General features: G+C 34.2%; 2 protein-coding genes across 3 annotated transcripts; both read left to right on the top strand.

The window, feature by feature from the left end:
* The first annotated feature begins 488 nt into the window (after positions 1 to 488).
* LOC306876795 (protein O-glucosyltransferase 2) lies at positions 489 to 10,956 on the top strand. Of its 2 annotated transcripts, none has more exons than XM_079428203.1 (11): positions 489 to 570; positions 745 to 860; positions 1,960 to 2,165; positions 2,248 to 2,453; positions 2,733 to 2,810; positions 4,102 to 4,274; positions 4,766 to 5,003; positions 5,147 to 5,356; positions 8,934 to 9,023; positions 10,204 to 10,308; positions 10,799 to 10,956. In XM_079428203.1, exons 1-11 carry the CDS (start codon positions 493 to 495, stop codon positions 10,814 to 10,816), a joined length of 1,518 nt encoding a protein of 505 aa, XP_079284329.1. In that variant the 5' UTR covers positions 489 to 492; the 3' UTR covers positions 10,817 to 10,956. The 2 variants fall into 2 exon arrangements, with proteins under 2 accessions (XP_079284329.1, XP_079284330.1); XM_079428204.1 differs by having other exon boundaries at positions 510 to 570; positions 738 to 860.
* A 3,601-nt stretch (positions 10,957 to 14,557) lies between these two features.
* Positions 14,558 to 20,982, top strand: rmp64 (ribonuclease MRP subunit p64). The gene is made up of 9 exons (XM_079428342.1): positions 14,558 to 14,667; positions 15,047 to 15,201; positions 15,329 to 15,417; positions 15,491 to 15,619; positions 15,718 to 15,795; positions 19,180 to 19,547; positions 19,663 to 19,727; positions 20,006 to 20,238; positions 20,355 to 20,982. The coding sequence occupies exons 1-9, from the start codon at positions 14,583 to 14,585 to the stop codon at positions 20,719 to 20,721; spliced, it is 1,569 nt and encodes a 522-aa protein (XP_079284468.1). The 5' UTR covers positions 14,558 to 14,582; the 3' UTR covers positions 20,722 to 20,982.
* The last annotated feature ends 51 nt before the right edge of the window (positions 20,983 to 21,033 follow it).

Consider the following 21,033-nt stretch of genomic DNA (forward strand, 5'->3'; position numbering starts at 1 on the left):
ACAAAATTGAATAAGAAATAAGATGTAGGGATGTACTAGGATGTAGGGTGATGAATAAATAAGGTTATTGCAAATTTTTATTGCGGTGTTATATAGTATTTGGGTGGGGGGGGGGGGGGGGGGGGGGGGTGTACAGTATGTGGGCAATGAAAATTTGTTCTGATAAATGTTCTTCACAGAAAATGAGCCAAGGCCAATGAGCCTGAGTTTGAAAAAAAATAATTAAAAGTATCATTTTTCTTTTGATAAAAAATGAAAACATCATACAAGGGTTAAATAATAATAATATGTTTTTTTAATGAGTTGCAATACCCTGTTCTTATTTTGTACGAGTTATAAGCTCATTGTGATTAACGGATCCCTTATGTACAATGAATGCACTGAAGTAGCGCCGACTACAAGCAGCAGCATTAGCAAGCGTCTTTCCTCTTCCTATTAGATAGCCAATCAGCTTCCAGTACGTTGCGTCATTGACGCACACAGACCAATCACATGAGCGCCTTGGGTCTGTTGCAGAGATTTTCTCACGAGGGTGTCTGGGTTGGTTTGCACACCGAACCGCTAGTGAATGTGAGTATATGGTGAAATGTATCATTAGTGTTTTTAAGAGCATTGTCATTCTGAGGAAGTGATGATAAATGAACGTGTCCACTACTGAAAGTGTCATCATTCTCTATAAACATGTTGAGAAAACTTTTGCTGCTCTTGATGCTTTGCATCATTTTCATGACGCGGAGATCAAAGGCAGCGGCAGCGGCCAGCGCGAGCAAAACTTTGATCTGGGGTCCTGGACTGGAAACAAACATCGTCCTTCCTGCTCGGTTCTTCTTCATACAGACAGTGGACTCCACCGGAAGAAAGTGAGTGAGTTCTGCTAGAAGACCAGAACGGGACACTGTGGCTACACAGTGGTTACACATCTGGCTGGAAAATATAGGTCGTGGGTTCAAACCCTGGATTAAGGGTGCATTTCACGTTCATTTTTATATACGACAACACACCACATGTGAAAATGGTACAATTTCGACTATTAGATGTCACCTTACTTCCCCAGCTGATAAATCACAGTACATTAAGACAGTACTATGACAGCTTTAATATGCAAACGATATATTATCTAATGAATTATTAATTTGCATACATTTCCAGAACATAACCTTGAGCACTGGATGAAGCCAGATTCAAGATTTAGTTCCATTTTGTTGAAATATTACAGATTTAAGGCTTAGTGCATGATATAAAAAAATAATAATAAAAAAACATTCTACAGATGCAAAAAGATGCAATTAATGAATGCATAAATGAGATGTTTTCTTTCCTCTGGTCAGAAAGTAAAAATGCAATGGAAGCAAAATAAGTCAAAATTGACCAGTGCATGAGAAAAAACAATGGTTTACTAGTGTCTTGCCTTGAACAAAGGTTTCAGCCAGACCAAAAATGATAACCACAGTAAAACCTCAATAGTTCCACCAAGATCATCTTATTCTTTCTTTAGTAAATTATTGGTGCTTAAAGAACCCAGAGACCAATACCCAGTTCTAAAGAACCTGTATAATATACAGCATAAAAAAGACTTCTCTGCTAATCCTTAAAGTGATGCAAAGAAGATATTTTATTTAATCCAAGGCAATTGTGCTGTAAGTGCTTGAATAAATCTGCTAAAGGATGAATGAGTAGTAGTCTCTGTTAGTCGTATCGTGTCAGTCTTTTATGACGGTATGTTTGTCTCCTGACAGACACTGTGTTCTGTGATAAAAGAAACTATTTTTATCAACAAATGGCTGGTAAATTCCCAGGACAGGTCTTTCTTTGTGTTTTGCCCAAGGCGGTAAAAGTATCTTGTTTACGCATTCCCATCTTTAGGTTCACATTTCACGTGTCCTCATTAAGGCATCAGTTTACTTCTATCATGGATAAAAAATAATAATGCCTTTGTTATTGTGATTTCCTCATCTTCAGTTTCACAACTTCTCCTGGAGAGAAGACATTTGAAGTGAAGATTATATCTCCAGCAGACCCGTATGCCAGAATCTGGATCCAGATTTTAGACCGGAATGACGGATCCTTTCTGGTTCGGTACCGCATGTATGCCAGTTACACAGATCTGCACGTTCAGATTCTCTTGAAAGACAAGCTGGTGGGAAAGTCACCATATGTGCTCAAAGGTGAGAAGAATCAAGTCCACCTGCTTCATACAGAGATGACCAATGTCTGGAAGTTGACACTAACCTGTTTCTCACTGTCCAGGTGCAGTGTATCATGAATCATGTGACTGCCCAGAGCCCAGTGGTGCATTATGGGAAAAGAACATGCACTGCCTGGCCTCTTTCTCTCAGATAGAGAGCGATTTATCTGTCTTTCCTAGTGTGGATCCAGACCAGAATGCCCATGAGATCTTTAAGCGCTTTGGAAAGAGACATAGCCTGTGTCACTACACCATTAAAAACAACCAGGTACACGCATGCCTCATTCAAATACCTGTGGATTGTTTTAAACATAAACTACACAATTTTTTTCCAAGGTTTTGCACAGAAAGAATTGAATAATATTTTTACATCTGTTTAAAATTGTTGGTGGACCACTGATTGGGTAAAACGTGTTCTGTCTGTATATCTGTCACTCTAGCTGCCACTCTTTTCATTCTTCTGCAGCCTTTATCTAATTAAGGAAATTATTAGATATTGAAAAATGTCTCATAATGTCATGAACTTTTGTATTCTTTTTTACTCTAGGTTTATATAAAAACACATGGAGAACATGTCGGATTCAGGATCTTCATGGATGCCTTCCTTCTGTCCCTTACTCGTAAAGTGAGTATTAGTACAATACTCACTTTTAGTTAAGTTATGTTAAGTAATAATAATGTTATTAATAAACATCTCAAGTATGTGCATAGTCATTTACCTTCTTTACCATTAGATGGCACTCCAACATAGAACGGTTGGGGGCATGTACGTTAAAAAAGGAGAATTTAACTTGAGTGTTAGTGTTCATTTAAGTTCATACAATAATATTGTTGATAGGTTTGTGGCATTGTCCCAAAATAGTTCAATTATTTTTAGGGGGTAAGTATTGCAGAGATTTTTAAATTATTATTATTATTTATTTATTTTTTGTCAAACGATTAATCGCATCCAAAATAAAAGTTTTTGTTTACATACTATATGTATGTGTACTGTGTTTGTTTGTTATGTATATATATATAAATACACACACATACATGTATATATTTTGACTATATTTACATGTATTAACATTTATATATTTATTTTATTCAATGTTATATTATATATATAAATATATTTAATACATAAACAGCATATTTGTCTTAAATATATACATGCATGTGTTTGTATGTGTATATATACGTAATAAATATACACAATACACACTCATGTATTATTAAACAAAAAAATATTTTGGATGTGACTTTAGTTTGACAGCACTTATATATATATATATATATTTTATATAGTATTCAGTAATTATATTTTCATACACGACCATTCAAAGTTTTAGAGTCAACAATATATATGTATTATGTATATATATATATATATATATATATATATATATATATATATATATATATATATATATATATATATATATATATATATATATATATAGTTGTTGTTGTTTTTTTTAAATAAATAATTACATCTATTAAGGACGCATTCAATTGATTAAAAATGACCGTAAAGACATTAATAATGTTACAAAAGATTGTTATTTTAAACTTTTTCACCTAGGACTCCTGAAAAAATAGTTCCACAAAAATATTAAGCAGCATAACTGTTTTCAACATTTTTTTTTAATAAGAAATGTTTCTTGAACACCAAATCTGCATATTTGACTGATTTCTGAAGGATCATGTGATCAGTTATTTTAAATTGTAATAATATGTAACAATATTACAGTTTTACTGTATTTTTTATCTAATAAATGCAGCCTTTTTGAACATAAGAGAAATAAGTTAGCATAATTTTCTAACTTTTCCATTGTATTTTGAATAATATGTTTTGTGTTATTTTAAATGACTGATTAGTGTAAATTCATAACTGAAAAATGAACAGTCCACTTGTTGTTGTATGTGACCAGGTCAAGCTTCCAGACATTGAGTTTTTTGTTAATTTGGGGGACTGGCCCCTGGAGAAGAGACGGGCGTCTGAGAAGCCCAGCCCGATCTTTTCATGGTGTGGGTCCAATGATACACAAGACATTGTCATGCCGACATATGACCTGACTGAATCTGTATTGGAGACTATGGGCAGGTAAAGAAACTCTTGTGACTCTTGGAGATGCAGTTAACATAAAACTTTTTATGGAACAACATAAAACTTTTTATTGAGTTTTAGGGAGCTCTATCTAGGATTTAAAATCTGATTTAAACTAGGGAATAAACAAAGCTTAATTTTAAAACTTTATTGTAGCAAAATGTCAAACAACGAGTTTTAGGAAAATTGTGAAGAAAGAAAAAATGGTATGTTTATATGGTAGCATTTTCACTAAGTGGTCTCAGAGTCTGTGATTATGAGTGTGTTTTTTTCACATGATATAATTGTGGGAATAGTTCAAATGTCTGTCAATAAAAACAAGATGTAATATCTATGCTAACACAACGTTTGTGAAACATATAAATGTTCAGTGATTTGTTTAGAAAAAATCATAACAACATGAATTTAATTCTCTGTACTACATATTATTTTCTTCATCTGACTGATTAAAATATATTTTGTCCATTGATCATTTTTTTCTGTGACAGAGTCAGTCTGGACATGATGTCTGTCCAGGGACACACGGGTCCAGCGTGGGAACAGAAGATCAGCAAAGCATTTTGGAGAGGCCGAGACAGCAGGAAAGAGCGTCTTGAGCTGGTTAAACTGGCACGGGCGAACCCTGACATGCTCGATGCCGCCTTAACCAACTTCTTCTTTTTCAAGCATGATGAGAGCCTTTACGGGCCCCTCGTCAAACATGTGTCCTTTTTTGACTTTTTCAAGGTGTATGGATTTCACAGAACTACTTCAGTACACAAAGCATAGATTCTTGATTCAATTAATTTACATATTTTTAAAATAAAATAAAATAATTTTTTATGTTGTTATTTTTACCTGAAGTGACTTGTATTTTTCTCTTTTAACAGTACAAGTACCAGATAAATGTTGACGGGACAGTAGCAGCGTACAGGCTGCCTTATCTGCTCGCAGGAGACAGTGTGGTGTTCAAACATGACTCCATCTATTATGAGCACTTTTACAAGCAGCTCCAGCCATGGGTGCACTATATCCCCTTCAAAGCTGATCTCAGTGACCTACTGGAGAAAATCCAGTGGGCTAGAGACCATGATGAGGAGGTACGTCATCCCCATTCACACACGCACACAAAATATTGCTTCTTAAAATGTTTGTGAGCACAGGCTTTTTATCAGTTCTTTATGTTATTTGAATTATTACTATTTTGTAATGCAAAGAACCTAAACCTCCCTTGACTATGGTAAAATCACTGTAGGGCATGCAGGGCTCGCAAAATTTCTAAATCCCTGGTAGCCCTTCGGGCAGGTACTCTTCAGATTTTGGTAGCCCGAAAATTAATTTAACTAGCCCAAATAAAATAAAGACCATAAATGTCAATCAAAAACCTTTTCAAAACACAAATATCAAGGAAAGAGTTTTATATGACTATTTACAAGGTATCTGCAGAATTCTTAAAAATCTATTTAAGGCAATTTGAAAAATTATTTCTTAGACCGTTTAACGTATTTAAAAACCTTAAAAACTCTTCAATTTAGTTGTGGGAGCAATGTTCCCTCTAATTTTTCTTGCTGAGCAAAACTTCTCTCTATTGGGCGGACATTTCAGGCACCTGAGCAAAAGCATTCTTTATACCAGACCTGTACAGTATGCACACAAAAAAGTGTGTGACTTTTAACTTTAATGTGCTATTTATATTTGATTTGACCCTTGATGTAACTAAATGATGTATATTTTAGGTTACCTGAGAATTTTTTTTACTGTACAATACACTGCAGTTCAAAAGTTTGGATCAATAAAGTTTTTTAAAGAAGTTTCTTATGCTCATCAAGGCTGTATCTATTTGATAAAAAATACTGAATATTATTTCACAAAATAATATTGTGAAATATTATTGCAATTTAAAACAAATGTTTTCTATTTTAATATACTTAATGTAATTAATTCCTGTGAAGCAAAGCAGTATTTTCAGTGTCACATGATCCTTTAGAAATCATTCTAATATGTTGATTTTTAATCAATGTTGGAAACAGTTGTACTGCTTTTTTTTTTTTTTTTAATACTGTATTTTTTGGGACCTGTGATATTTTTAAAAAATAAAAAGTTAAAAAGAACAGTGTTTAGTCAAAATAGAGATTTTGTGTAACAATATAAACTATTCAAAAGTTTGGGGTCAGAAATTTTGTTCTTTCTTTTTTAAAGATACTTTTATAAAAGTTTAAAGAAAGTTAAATAAACTTTATTTAGCAAGGTTGTGTTAAATGGATCAAATTGATAGCAAATATGTCTATTGTTAGAAAATATTTCTATTTTGAATAAATACTGTTCTTTTAAACTTTGTTATTAATCAAAGAATCAAAGAAAAAAGAAACACAGGTTCCAAATAAATATGAAGCAGCACAACAGTTTCAACACTGATAATAAATCAGCATATTAGAATGATTTCTGAAGGATCATGGGACACTGAAGACTGGAGTAATGATGCTGAAAATTCAGCTTTGATCACAGGAATAAATGCTATTTTAAAGTATAAGTATTAAAATAGGAAACCAATATTAGAAATTGCAATAATATTTCACTATATCACTGTTTTTTCTGTATTTTTTAAATGAATACAGCCTTGATGAGCAAGAGACTGATATAAACCTGATAAATAACTGACCTTGTTTTTGAGTCTATAATATAGGCCTAACATATATTATCAAAACAAACTATTTAAACTGATAGAATAGAATAGAAACTGAAGCAAAACTTAAGATCTGTAAGTTAAATATAAAAAAACTGAACATATGAATTCTTCTATAGCTGTCTAAACATCGATATGAAGTACAGTTTGTACAATACTCTTGTGTGTGACTGTACATGTTTCAGAGTTATGTTACCGTTCTTTGCCCATCCTCTGCTATTTCCAGCACTTAATCAAGCCGCTCTTCTTTAATACATGAGGACGTTTTATTTCACATGCCATTGAGTTTGCGTTGTCTCTCGTGTTGAGCGCACTTCAACTATTGAAGTATTCAGTTTCTACAGCGACTCATTTGGTGCATATCATTCTCTTTCTATGAAACCGGCTCTAACTAGGTCGTGACATCAGCTCTATAGCGGTTTGCCCAAGCATTGCTGTTCTTTTCCTTTTACTGGCGGCATTCAATCAAATGGCTTCCCAACTCATTTTTGTGTGCGCGAGGCACATTATTTCTTCTGTGCGGCCGCGGTGGAAGAAAAGTGCGGTTGCGCGCGCTCTCAGCTTAGAGAGAACACTGCGTGGGAGCCCTGTATTTAAGGTAGCCCGTCGGGCAGGGCAGTGATACATTTTGGTAGCCCGACTGGAAAACACAATAGCCCCGGGACGTCGGGCTAGCGATTTTGCAAGCCCTGGCATGGCCTCAAGTGGCATAATCATTTAATAAAAATACACCAATTTTCGATATATAGTTTAAGGGGAGACACTGCAGGCAAAAAAAAAAAAAACTGTTTTTTTCATGCACCTGTCAAATTTGAGATTTTGGGCTTTTTGGTTTTTCATAAAGTATTTTTTCAGACTAGTGGAAAGAAAACATCCAAAAGACACTGTTAAGTGTTTCTTTTATAGCACTTTATCTATTTGTGTCAATAGATTTAAATTACAATACATATTTTTAAAGGCCGTTTTCTCAAAATGAGTTTTCTCTCCTACATTGAGCCATATATCTCCACTTCAGTAGCACTTACACACACCAAACTTTATATCTTTATTCCTGTCTATATCCTGAAGGTTTTTACAGAGGGATTTGTTCATATATAATTTGCTTGATTATATACAACATTTTATTCCCCAAAAATGATTGTTTTCTGTCTGTTCTAAGTATTTTCTAAATTATGGAGTGACAAAATGAGATCCCCAAAATTCCCTCTGTAAAAACTTTTGACTCTAATATGTCAATAAAATGAAATAAGAATTTTGAAACCAACTTCATCCAGTGTTTAGATTTTTGTTCTAGAAATGTATGCAAATTAGCACATATTTAATTTTAGAAAGCTTGTATTACAAATTGTTTTTGCAATTATCAATGTAATCAATCAACTAGGTAAGTAAGGTGATAACTATTAGTTTTTGTTTTTTTTCCCTATTCACCTGCAGTGTCTCACCTTTATTAATAATCTGTATGATACAGTTTATTTAATATAATGGATAGATGTTTAGCATATCCCACAAGTACCGACTTTGCTGTCCTTTTCTCAAAAATTGCCCTGAGATTTGTAACATTCTTTTATATCAATTATGTATTATAATAATGTTTCTGAGAATGTCTTTCACACTCTCTGCATTGCTTTTACATTTACATATTTTGGCAGACACACAATTGTAAGCTCAAATCTTGTGGGGATCACAGCATCCTGGGAGAACTGAATTGTGTAACTTATATTCATTTTAATCTATTAATAAAATACAAAAATGCTACATTTTCATTAGCCAATCTTAGTACTGAATTGTTTGCATCTGCATGAATTGGAGATGCTGAAGCTATTATTCTCTGTTCGCAAAGCAGAAGGTTTACATGCAGCCTTGCGGTGGTAGTGTGAGACGCATGTGAATGGGTTTGCAGTTGTTGAGGAGATTGCGATGTTAAAACTGTGACTATAGCAGTAAACTGCTCAAACAATCCTGTCACTTTTCTGTTTGTTTATTTTTTCTTATAGGCAAAGCGAATTGCCCTGGCAGGTCAGCAGTTTGCACGAACTCATCTGATGGGGGACAGTATATTCTGTTACTACTTCAAACTCTTTCAGGTATTTTTTGTTCTTTCTTTAGTTCAGTGCTATGGTATGTCTATTGTGGCAGTAATTACACCAAGAGTGGAACGGATACTGTTTCGCTGACACTACAGGTTGTTTGTTTTATCACCTTTTTTCCTCAACGGCTTTTACTAATTTCCTCTGTTCCTATTTTTTGATTTTATGAGCTTATCAGTGTATATATCTTATCTTGTCTTGATCTTCCATCTTCATTCAAGTTTTATGTGTTGTTCTCAAGGACTCAAAAGACAAAGGTTAAATAGTGTGCGTCTTGCCATCTGCATGGCACACACGTTCAGTGGTCATTTTACTGTATGTGTTAATAAGATGGTAATATGACTAGAAGCACTTTAGGTACAAAAGTAAAGTCTTGTTCTAAGTCAGCAATTTTGTTTTCTTTCTATACTCTATAAATATATAAACATCCTCAAAATCAGAAATGAAATAGTCAAAAAAGGTTTGTTTTGTCTTGTGTCATTGGCAGCTTTTTTAGCATTTTTTATAAATATACTATTGGTTTGAATAGTATATTTATTCCTATATAAACGGATACTTTTAATCTAACTGACTTCTATAAGTGTCACAAATTTACAGATGAATTCCAACAAAAGAAAAAAGAATAGATAACACTTAACTGAACACAGTATCATACATTCATTTTTTTATCAACCTTGCAACAAATTATATTTTCATTTTATTTTCATCAACTTTTTATTTAAGCTTCCTGTGTGCTCACAGTAGTCGCTGTGTGCAAGTACCCCTGAGTTCATAAACCCCAGCACTTTATGGTTTTCCATAACCATCGGCTGGAAACATTAATCTTTAAACACAAATTCTGGCCTCAAAGCACTTCTCAGCAATAAACCTGCATGTGTTTGAGGTGTGGAAGTTTTGGAGGTCAAGACCACAGCGGCTTCTTTAATTTTATGTGATTCGTACTGCTGATAAAGATGCTTGCTTAGTGTGAGGATGTTGCAGTTAATAAAAAGTTCTAAATAGAAGTGTTTCACCAAGACAAGGAAACTAAGAATGTGTGTGATTGGTTGGAAAGATGGGGAAATTATGTAGCTGAACTTGCATGTTGTGAAATAAATGCAATGTACCATGTAATATCTCTCTGTTTGTTTTTGCCGGTAAAAATTTCACTCATCCAGCTCTGTGTTTTTATTTTTAGAAGTACGCTGAACTGCAGGTCACTGAGCCCAAGGTTCGTGACGGTATGGAGCTGGTGGAACAGCCAAAGGATGAACTTTTCCCATGTTATTGCACAAGAAAAAAGGTCTGTGTTCTTGGTGTTGACTGAAATTACTATAATGGGTATATTCATCCTATTTCACACAATAATAGAGACTGTACTGACCATACTCAGTATTATAATAATAGTCATCAGTGTATAATAATAGTAAAATATTTCTCGATTCCATTCAAATAAAATATCCTAACCAAACTCGCCTCATCCAAATTAAGCACTTTTTTCATATTGTTAAAAGTTTCTATTCAGCTTTGAATTTTCAGCATAATAAATCATTTATTGTTAAGAAACAACTGGACAATTTACCACCATATGATATAACATTTAATTAAGTATCTGATTTATTTTCATTTCATAAAGCACACAAACTGGGTTTATGAGGGCAATACACTTTTTACGACATGGATTGATCAGCAGATTACTCTGATAAAATGTTTATATGAATTCTTTTAGTCCGCAATGCATTTGCTCTGGATCAGATCAAACATTTCTAATAGTTTGTTTTGTTTTTGTACAGGTCAGAGATGAGCTGTGAGAGACCACATGTTTTGTTATGTAACAGCAGCCATTAAATTTAGATGGATTTGGAGGAAAAGATGTTTCCGAGACCACAGACTTGTGACTGCAATGTCTTAATTGAATGTTTCTCTTTTTGTATTAAATCTTTGTGTTTCTACATTCTTGTTGGTCTGGTTTATAGTAAATTATATATTTGTTTAGAAACTTTGATAGATGGGCTTGCTTATAAACTTTAATGTAGAATTACTATACATTACACAAAGTTTAGACCAGAATAATTTGATTTTGCATAATGAATTATAACGGAATAATTAACAGTGGAAATGTTTGATTGCTTTTTACTTTTATTTATTCATTTACTTACTTTTTTAGTAGCTAAGATTGAAAAGATTTAAGGAGGTTTATATAGAAATAAACCTGCCTTAAACCTACCCTAAAAAATATGTAACAACAGAATGCTCTGGTCTTTCCTATCTAATGTTTTAACTATTGTTTTGTTTCATTTCAAACCAAACTTATGTTTCTTTAAAACTGCTTTGATATATATATTTTTTTCTAACTTTTGGTGTTAAGTGTGCGAACAGTTGATCATAAAGACATTTTTCAAATGTTCATGTAGCCATCTAACCTGAGGCGCATGTTCACTCCTTTACATCAGGTGGCGCTGTAAACAACATTTTAGAGCTCCTTACTTCTTTTCTTTTTTACGGCCTATGCTTCAACCACGCAACCATATATGGCGTTTTCAGAGGTATTTTGGCTATAGAAACATTATATCCAACTTAACTTTTTTTTTGTGAACGGAGTGGAATATGAGTGAGTACAAAACAATTTTGGTGCATTGTCTAATGAACTTCGTTTTTAACACTTTTCATTCACATGAATATCACAGGAGAATGTGAGAATCCCGTTCGAACAGAAGGAGCTGGCCGGTGTGTTGACGGTCCCTGCTGACTTCAGCGCGGGACACCGCACAGCTGTGGTGTTGATGCACACCAAACAGCTGGAGAGCCTCGCGCCCGTTCAGGCGTTCTGTGTCTGCGATTCACCTGCAGGGCGCCGAACATTCTGTATATAGAACCAGAGCTTACAGCGCCGTTGTAGTAAGCACTTCATTTTCTCATTTTCATTGTTAGAAGCACCTTCATGCACATAAAATATTTACATATAGCATTTTATTAATGTATTCGTTTTTAATAATAAAAAAAACTATAAAAATGTATCCTAAAATGTATCATTATTAGCAGTAGTAATAGTAAAAGTAGTAGAAATAATATTTTAATATTAAATACATACAGTGGCATGCGAAAGTTTGGGAACCCCTTGCAGAAAATGTGAATAATTGTATTAAAATAAGAGAGATAATACAAAAAGCAGGTTATTTTTTATTTTATACTGTCTTGAGTAAGATAAGTCCACAAGACAAAAAAATAGCTGAAATGATTAAAATAACCCCATTAAAAAGTTTGGGAACCCTTGGTTCTTGATACTGTTTGTGGTTATCTGGATGATCCGCGACTGTTTTTTGTTTTGTGATGGTTGTTCATAGCATATCTTTAAAAAATACTGCTATTTTCACTTGGTGTAAATAGCATCTATCGCGATTTACACTGAGTGCAAATAGCCGCTGCCATAAAAAAATAACATGCATTTTGTATGATCTCTCTTACTTTGTTAAAATTATTCACATTTTCACAGATTCTGCAAGGGTTTCCCAAACTTCCGCATGCCACTGTAATCCTTGCAATAAAACAAAAGTGTAAAAATATCAAATGTATTATTATTATAAATGAAGAATAATTCCAATACTAAATACATAATCCTTGCAATTTTCTATCCATCAGGAGTTCTTAAAGACCCATGAGAGATATGCACCAAACAGCATTTCTTGGGAGGTGGGTCTCTCTCTTTATCTCTCGGTCTTGTTTGAATGTGGGAAAATAGTCTAATTTTGAAGGAGGAACTAAAAAATTTGCAGATGCAAGTCTATAAAAATAGGTGAATATTATAAAAAATGCTCACTACTAATATACAGTATTTTTTATAATATTCACAGTGAACAATATTGAATAGTTGCCTGTTTTCCTTCTGTTGTTCTATTATAATTATTTCCCTTTTTAGGCAGTAATAAAGAATATTTTTTCCAGTAATCATTTTTCAAAGTTCTTCCCAGAAAAATAAAATAAAAAATAATAATAGTAGTGTTCTCTCTCTCTGTATATGTGTATTTGTTTCCAGGACGTTCTATGGGTCTACTATGGGTACAGCTGTTGCTGTGTGTAAACGTTTGTGTGACATACAAAAGTATGCAGTCCAAGGTGTTCTATGTTTGTCATTCCCACTGAATGTACCAGGAAAACCACTAACATTTGATGAGTGGAGCCGTGGCCTGCTTGCACTGTCCCAAACTTCTGTGCTGTTTGTTTCTGGCACTGCAGATAATGTGTCAACAGGTGAACACATATGAGACGTTTTCGATTGGTTTGGGCTTTAAATTGAGTAATGGTCATTCTTGAAGTTTAAGTTAAACCTTAAATGATACATTTTGTCATCATTTACTCATGTTGTTCCAAAACTGTATGACTTTCTTTTTGAGAATTTGACTTTTTTTCACATAAGAAGCACATAGGTCATGCAGGTTTGAAATGATGTGACTGTGAGCAAATGATGACAAAATTGAATTTTTTTTCTGTAAACTAGCCCTTGTAGTTTTATTACACAGGATTATTATTATTTATTTATTTTGGTAAAGATATAATATGCAAAAAAGCAATTAGATTCTTGATTACATTGAAACAATTAGGTTCTTTCATATTTATATTAATGTAATACAAAGCTTATCCTTTGCTTGCTTTTCATAATCTTCTACAAAATATTATGCATGTCATGAAAAGCCCTTCTGCTGTTCACTGGGTCAAGGATGCAAACCATGGACTCACAGTACGTGGCAGAACAGAAGAATCAGTACTGGAGGAAGTCAATTCACATTATTGCATGGGTACTACAACACAAATGAAATGCTTTATAAATAGATAAATATGGTTATTACTGTTTGGATGAAAGAAGATGGTGAGCTATTGACCCTAACCCTCTGTACATAGTTACTGTTTGTGTTCTGTGTTACAGATTGTTTATGTAAGAATAATAAAGATCATAATTATATAATAAAACAAGTTTATTAGTATTATTGTCATTAAAATTGTATTTGAATTGAGTACTATTTGGGATATTTATTAATAAACTATTATAATCATATTTATTATTATTCATATTGAGAGGACATTTGCTTGCAAACTATATGACTCAACATTTGTTTGTAAGCTACACGTTGGATACACAGTGGCTACACTCCTGGTAAAATTGCAGCTTTTTGAGATGTGAAAAATGAATCCAGTTAAAATCATGTCTAATATTTTTCGACCTGCTGTATTAAGAGCAAAAGACTTTTAACATGACATGATTATACTTGGTTTATATTTTCATCTAAAAACATGCCGTTTTAATGTGTAGATTTGTATAGCCACGTTCAAACCTAGGAAAAAAAATAAACAGCTTCAATAGAGTATTTTTGTTATATAAAACTATATATATATATATATACATTTTTTTTGTTTGTTTATTTATTTAATTTTTTTACACATTTTATTATTGTCCTTAACTGAATATAAGCTGCGCGCCTGCGCAAAAGAATGCAGTGTGTGTACCTTTTAGGAACTGTGACGTAATCAAATGAACAAGCATATGATTGGCTGGTTTTCTCTCCCCGTCATTCAACAGTAAACATGGCGCAGGAGCCCTGGAATAAAACTTCTATCCCGTTTCCAAGTGCTGTTTCTTCGAGTCGAATCCCATGTACTGACTCAACTGGTATGTTCTGATAGTTTAACCAGTAACGTTATATTTACTCTACTATTTACTACAAAGAGCACACGTAAAGCATGTAAAGAAATGTTTTTCTGTGACTGATCTGAGCACGTGGATGCGGTAACGTAGATTCATGTAAAACGGTGCACAAGTGATAGATAAAGCATTTGATTCTTAACTTTTGATCTCCTAAGATAGTCACGTTGTCCAATACAAGACTTGTTTACTGGTGTTAGTGTAGTCTACGTTACTTCATTCTTATAATTGCAGGCTTGTTTTTATTTTGTAATTGCACGTGTTTGTTGTGTATTGTGTGTATACGTACGAAGGAATTAATAGGTACAATTAAATAATGACATTGTAATGATGTTTCTCTGTCTAGTTATCTTGATTGAAAGTCTGCTGACTGACTGTGAGAAAGTGTTGACCCTGTTATGTGGTGAAGTTCTACAGACAGAAATCCGTGTTCTTTACGAACTTCTTTACGTGTTGAACAACAGCTTTAGACAACACAAGCCATTCAGAGCATTAAAACAGGTAGGAACCAACAAAGTACTTCAATGTGCACATTGCATGCATGCATATTACATTAAGTATTGTGTAATTATGTCAAGACCGTGATGAATTTATTTACAGTGTATGATCTCATATTTACATCTTTCAGGTTGAACAATGCGTAAACCGATTGAAAGAGATGAAGTTACAAGCAGCAGTGGAAGATCTGAAGGAACTGTGTCCAAACAAATTTCAGAGGTAAGGTATAGGTTAAACAAATTATACACTTTTTCCATATCATGGTTTTGAGAATGTGTTTCTCTCGGTGTAGGGATGCTGGAGCAGAGGTTGGGGAGTGTGACGTTCCCAGTCAGCCCATGTTGGAGTGGCTCTGTCTCAAACTACTAGGAGCCTCCAGTCTTTTAGCCCGAACGCTGGAGCGGTGCACCCAAGCTTTCATGTATCCTAAATGTTCACATTCACAACCATGTACTTTGGTTTTAAAATTCTTATGATAGAAGAACTGTGCATGGCTAAGATCCTTCACAACCCAGTTAGACTGACACGGCAGCACTTGCTACTGAACGAGTTCATTGTGCTGAATGTGGTGATAACCAGCATGCTTAGTCGTCTCTGGTGAGTCTGTGTACCTGCATGGATGGGCAGTTTCAAATACGTATATTATACAGGTGCATCTCCAAAAATTTGAATATTGTGAAAAACTGCATTTTTTTGTAATTTATTTCAAAAAGTGAAACTTTCATATATATTTTAGATTCATTACATGTAAAGTAAGACATTTCACAAGTTTTTTTTTTTTGTTTTAATTTTGATGATTAGAGCTTACAGCTCATGAAAGTCAAAATCCAGTATCTCGAAATATTAGAATATTTCCTAAGATCAATCAAAAAAAGGATTTGCAAAGCAGAAAAGTTCATGTTCTTTAAAGTATGTTCATTTATGCACTCAATACTTTGTCAGGGCTCCTTTAGCACAAACTCTAGCATCAGTGAGGAATGGCATGGAAGCGATCAGCCTGTGGCACTGCTGAGACACTATTGACTCTGTGCTCAAGCGTAGCGACGAACTTCCGCTATTGCCAGAAGTCGGGATATCAGTTTCCGGTTTTCATTCGCGTCGCCCCAAAATGTCATTATTTACTAGATGTCTCCGAGATCTGCCAAATAAAAATCAGCGATGTCCATCGTATCGTTAATGCCTGGTCCCCTGCTCCAATATGCAAGCGAAAGGGATTCAAACACAAGTTATATGCACAAATAGTTGAATCTAATGTGTTATTCTAACGTTACTTTAATAACCCGATGTTTCTAATGTCCCAGGGATTTTGCCAAGATTATTCATGTTTAATATAACTCTTAAAGTATTATGTAATGAAAACTGGCTAAAATTGGCAGGTGAGTTTACCTTGCTGTTCCCCATTCGGGTTACTGCATGCATTCTTGTTCATGTTATAATCATATTACTTATTATAACTCAGTGTTCCTGATGTTCCTAGAGATTCAGCTAAGGGCATTCATGTTTAATGCAACTCAAATCTAATGAAAACATTTACAGTAGGCAGGTAAGTGGTGGCAAATTAAGCGTTTTTATCTGGAATGGTTTTATTGTTGGATATCAAAATGTTTTGGGGAAAAAAATGGGCAATACTAGAGGTTTTATTTTATTTATCATTGTTATTGTGCATATAACATCCGATATTGAATATTTAATTGTGCATTACCTTATTTTTGCATTTAGATTACCTCCGTCTTCATCTCAACACTCATTTAAAGTTACTCTTCAAAAACACTAATTTAGTAACAAGTTAAACATATTATTTTTTTTTAGAAACTTTCAGAATATATAATATTGTGATGCTAAATTCACTTACAGTTACAGATAATGTTAATAATTTTAAATAACAGGCCACTGTACTTACAAGGGAGCCCGATTTCATGACTATGATTCTTAACAAACAAGGAAAGTTTTAAAAATTAAAGTTTCTGGAGTAATTGTGAAATTACATATAAAGATATACTTAGGTGGTTCAACAAAAGTGCACATTTTCATTTAACTGCAATTAGCGTGCAACTAAGTGTCCAAAAGCATCACATTTTGTTACAATTAAGTATATTATTTAAAATTATTTGCATAAGTACTTATGCATGCTAAAAGTTTTTAAATGGACCTGTAGCACAATGACCATTCAATGCTTCACCTGTGCCCTGATCTTTATTAGAAACTGAGAGGGGGAGATGTTTAATACAATTGATAATACAATTATCACCAAAAAAAAAAAAAAAAAAACCCCGAAGAGTCTGCGTTTAAAATTGAGAAAAACAAGCTTCTAAAATGAACATGTCGATAGTTTAGCCGCTAGATGCCGAAATAACACATTAGATTAAACTATTTGTGCATGTAACTTATTGCGTTTGAATCCCTTTCGCTTGCGTATCGGAGCAGGGGACCAGGCATTAACGATACGATGGACATCGCTGACATGAAACTGATATCCTGACTTCTGGCGATAGCGGACGTTCGTCGCTGCACTTGTGCACAGTGTCTATTGAGCCTTCAGCTCGTCTGTATTGTTGGTTCGACTGTTTCTCATCTTTCTCTTGGAAAATACACCATAGATTCCATATGGGGTTCAGGTCAGGCATGTTGGCTGACCAATCAAGCACAGTAATATCATGGTCCGCAAACCACTTGGAAGTGGTTTTGGCACTGTGGGCAGGTGCTAAAGTCCTGCTGGAAAAGCAAATCTGCATCTCCATAAAGCTTGTCAGCAGATGGAAGCATAAAGTGCTCCCAAATCTCCAGGTAGAAGGCTGCATTGACTCTGGACTTGATAAAACACAATGGACCAACACCAGCAGATGTCACGGCACCCCAAAAATAGGTTCTGTGCCTCTCCAGTCTTCCTCCAGACCCCAGACATTGATTTCCAAATGAAATGCAAAATTTTAATTTATCTGAAAAGAGAACTTTTCTGAGTCCAGTTCTTTTTCTCCTTAGCCAAGGTAAGATGCTTCTGATGATGTTTCTGTTTCAGAAGTGGCTTGGTAGCCCTTTTCCTGAAGACGTCTGAGCGTGGTGACTCTTGATGCAATGACTCCAGCTTCAGTCCACTCCTTGTGAAACTCTCCCAAGTGTTTGAATCAGCTTTGCTTGACAGTATTCTCAAGCTTGCGGTCATCCCTGTTGCTTGTGCACCTTTTCCTACCCAATTTCTTCTTTCCAGTCAACTTTGCATTTGATATGCTTTGATACAGCACTCTGTGAACAGCCACTCTTTTCAGTAATGACCTTCTCTGACTTACCCTCTTTGTGGAGGCCATCAATGATTGTCTTCTGGATCATTGCCAAGTCAGCAGTCTTCCCCATTATTGTGGTTTCAAAGAACAAAAGACACCCTGAATTTATACTGTATGGATGGTCATTTATTGAAACTCAAATGTAAATATTCTAATATATTGAGATACTGGCTTTTGACTTTCATGAGCTGTAAGCTCTAATCATCCAAATTAAAAAAAAAAAAACTTTTGAAATGTCTTAATTTACATGTTATGAATGTAAAATATACGAAGGTTTCACTTTTTGAAATGAGTTACTAAACAAATTAAGTTTTTCACAAAATTCTAATTTTTTGAGATGCACCTGTATAATATTTAAATATGTATATTACAAAATATTTCAAATACGTATTTCAAATATAAAATAGGATTGTGTAAACATTTCTCTGTGAATGCACCTTTAGGGTTAGGTTTTAGTATTTATAACCACAGCTAGCTATATATAATAACAATAGAAGCCTATGAAATTACCCCATTAAGTAAATGTGTGTTTATAATAAAATGAAAAACCAAAATGTTAAGAATTGTTTCAGAAAATATATTTTAAACATTTACTGGCTTGTTTATGGATGGCTTTCAAAACAAAATTGAATAATGTGCAACAAATATAATTATGAAATGGGATAACAGATTTTTATTTCTATCACTTTTTATCATTTTTTAGGGTGTTCTTTAGAGGTATTCTGAGAGCCTTTGTCCCTATGTACAAAAGAACCATTGAACTCCTCCAGAAGGTGTCTCAGTCTCAGCCCTTGGCCTACTTGACTGACTTTACCCTGCCTGGGGAACTGAACGACTTCCTGTGCCTCTCATACCCAAATCTACTGTTGGAAGAAGGCACCAAAGACCCTTTAAGGGCCAAACAAGGGAAAGGAAAGTCCAACTTTTCTTTCCTTTCCAGGTTGTTTGAGGGTAAAGGGCATGAAGAGGGTAATGGAGAAGAGGAGAAAGAGATGATGCCAATAATAGCTGCCGGTTATGATGAAGGTTCTAGTCTGGACCTGGGGGCAGCAGTTTTACAGCGACGGCTAGGTTATTTGGATTTTCTTACCAGATTAGTTTTTTTTTGTAATTTATACTGCTTTGCTTTTATATGCATACATTATACATAAATGATATGCAATCATATTTGCTTGTAATTCTCCAGATGTTTCACCCTGTGGACTGGACATGAAGGTTGTGCTTCAAAAATCTTGTAAATCCACCAAACGGGTATTTGATTATTTATTTTTTTTTATCTCATAATTGACTCCATTTCAACTTAGTATGTCATATTTTTTTGACTTATCTCATTTATGACTTATGCCATAATTTAGATTTATCATAATTTGTTACATCATAATTTTGACTTTAAAAGTCAAAATTGACATGTTATAATTATGAGATGAGCTTCTATACAAATCAAACTGACGTACATTTTTGAGGAAAAATATGCTGACATTATTATAGAAATGCAATCACTGGTTAATTTTGATACATTCTTCTCAAAGATGTCTCTGGAGCCAGAGATGAAAACGGACATCTCAAGTCAAGCTCCAGTCTTTCAAAAGAGTAAGTTCTTGAAGTCGCTGAGGAAGGTGTCGTCTTTCAGAAATATGGCTGCCCTTCTGAAGAAAATGATGCACTGGTGCCGGAGCTGTAAGTTTCATCAAGAGCGTAAGCATCTGGCCTTCTTGCACCTGAAATGTCTAAGAATGGAGAGTCTCGAAGCTGAAGGTGTCAGGTACAAAAAATACTCTTAAATGAAATTTGTGTGTCTTAGTCATTCTTAAAAATATAAATTATTTCAGCAGATTGTGTATATCATATCTAATCATTCATATATTTTTTTAAACTCAGGGTGGAGAAGAGGTTGAAGAGGTTTAAGTTAAAAGTTCAAAAGGCATCGATGCTTCAAAACAATTTGCCACAAAAACATTCCAGTTCCTTCATTGCACTTTGGAGAACTCGGTGGCACCATGGGAGCTTTGTGGCACGCTACAGAACTGCCAGACGTAGAGCTGCATTTTCCAGGAAGTGTTCTAGACCAGTTAAAAACTTGTTTGTTTCTTTGAAGCACAGGCCACAGCAACAATCCTCAAAAGAAGTGTCAGGAAACAGTAAGGTACCTGGAGCTGAGGAAAACATGGACTCGCAGACTGCCTTGCAGAAACCAAATGTGCTAAATGATGATATTGATGATATTTTTGCTTCTTTTGGATTTTAAATGGTTCATAGTGTTGGTTGAATGCTTGATTATTTTTTTTTACAAAATCTGCACTCAAAAACGGACCACATCACTGTGAAAAAAAAGCTATAGTTAAATGAAATTTTGCAGTAAATGTTACGTACAATATACACCATTGTAATTTTGTAGAGAAATGTTGAATTTTGGATTGACAAATGACAGATAATTGACAGTGAACTGCTGCATGGAATGTGAAAATCCAAAGAAATAAACTGAAAGAATAAAACTGTAGTTAAAAGGAAGTTTGTGAAAAGTTTGAAAACCATGCTAATTTCAAATATATATATAGTA

Source organism: Barbus barbus, assembly GCF_936440315.1.
Source record: "Barbus barbus genome assembly, chromosome: 11".
Lineage (NCBI taxonomy): Eukaryota > Metazoa > Chordata > Actinopteri > Cypriniformes > Cyprinidae > Barbus > Barbus barbus.

What these genes read in the sequence shown, in the direction of transcription:
- LOC306876795 (XM_079428203.1), top strand. Translation starts at nt 493, where the DNA reads ATGAGCGCCTTGGGTCTGTTGCAGAGATTTTCTCACGAGGGTGTCTGG. An exon ending in GTGGACTCCACCGGAAGAAA is followed by an intron (nt 861 to 1,959) that starts GTGAGTGAGTTC and finishes CCTCATCTTCAG; the next exon opens with TTTCACAACTTCTCCTGGAG. An exon ending in CCTTTTTTGACTTTTTCAAG is followed by an intron (nt 5,004 to 5,146) that starts GTGTATGGATTT and finishes CTCTTTTAACAG; the next exon opens with TACAAGTACCAGATAAATGT.
- rmp64 (XM_079428342.1), top strand. Translation starts at nt 14,583, where the DNA reads ATGGCGCAGGAGCCCTGGAATAAAACTTCTATCCCGTTTCCAAGTGCT. An exon ending in CGGTGCACCCAAGCTTTCAT is followed by an intron (nt 15,620 to 15,717) that starts GTATCCTAAATG and finishes CAACCCAGTTAG; the next exon opens with ACTGACACGGCAGCACTTGC. An exon ending in CTCGAAGCTGAAGGTGTCAG is followed by an intron (nt 20,239 to 20,354) that starts GTACAAAAAATA and finishes TTTTAAACTCAG; the next exon opens with GGTGGAGAAGAGGTTGAAGA.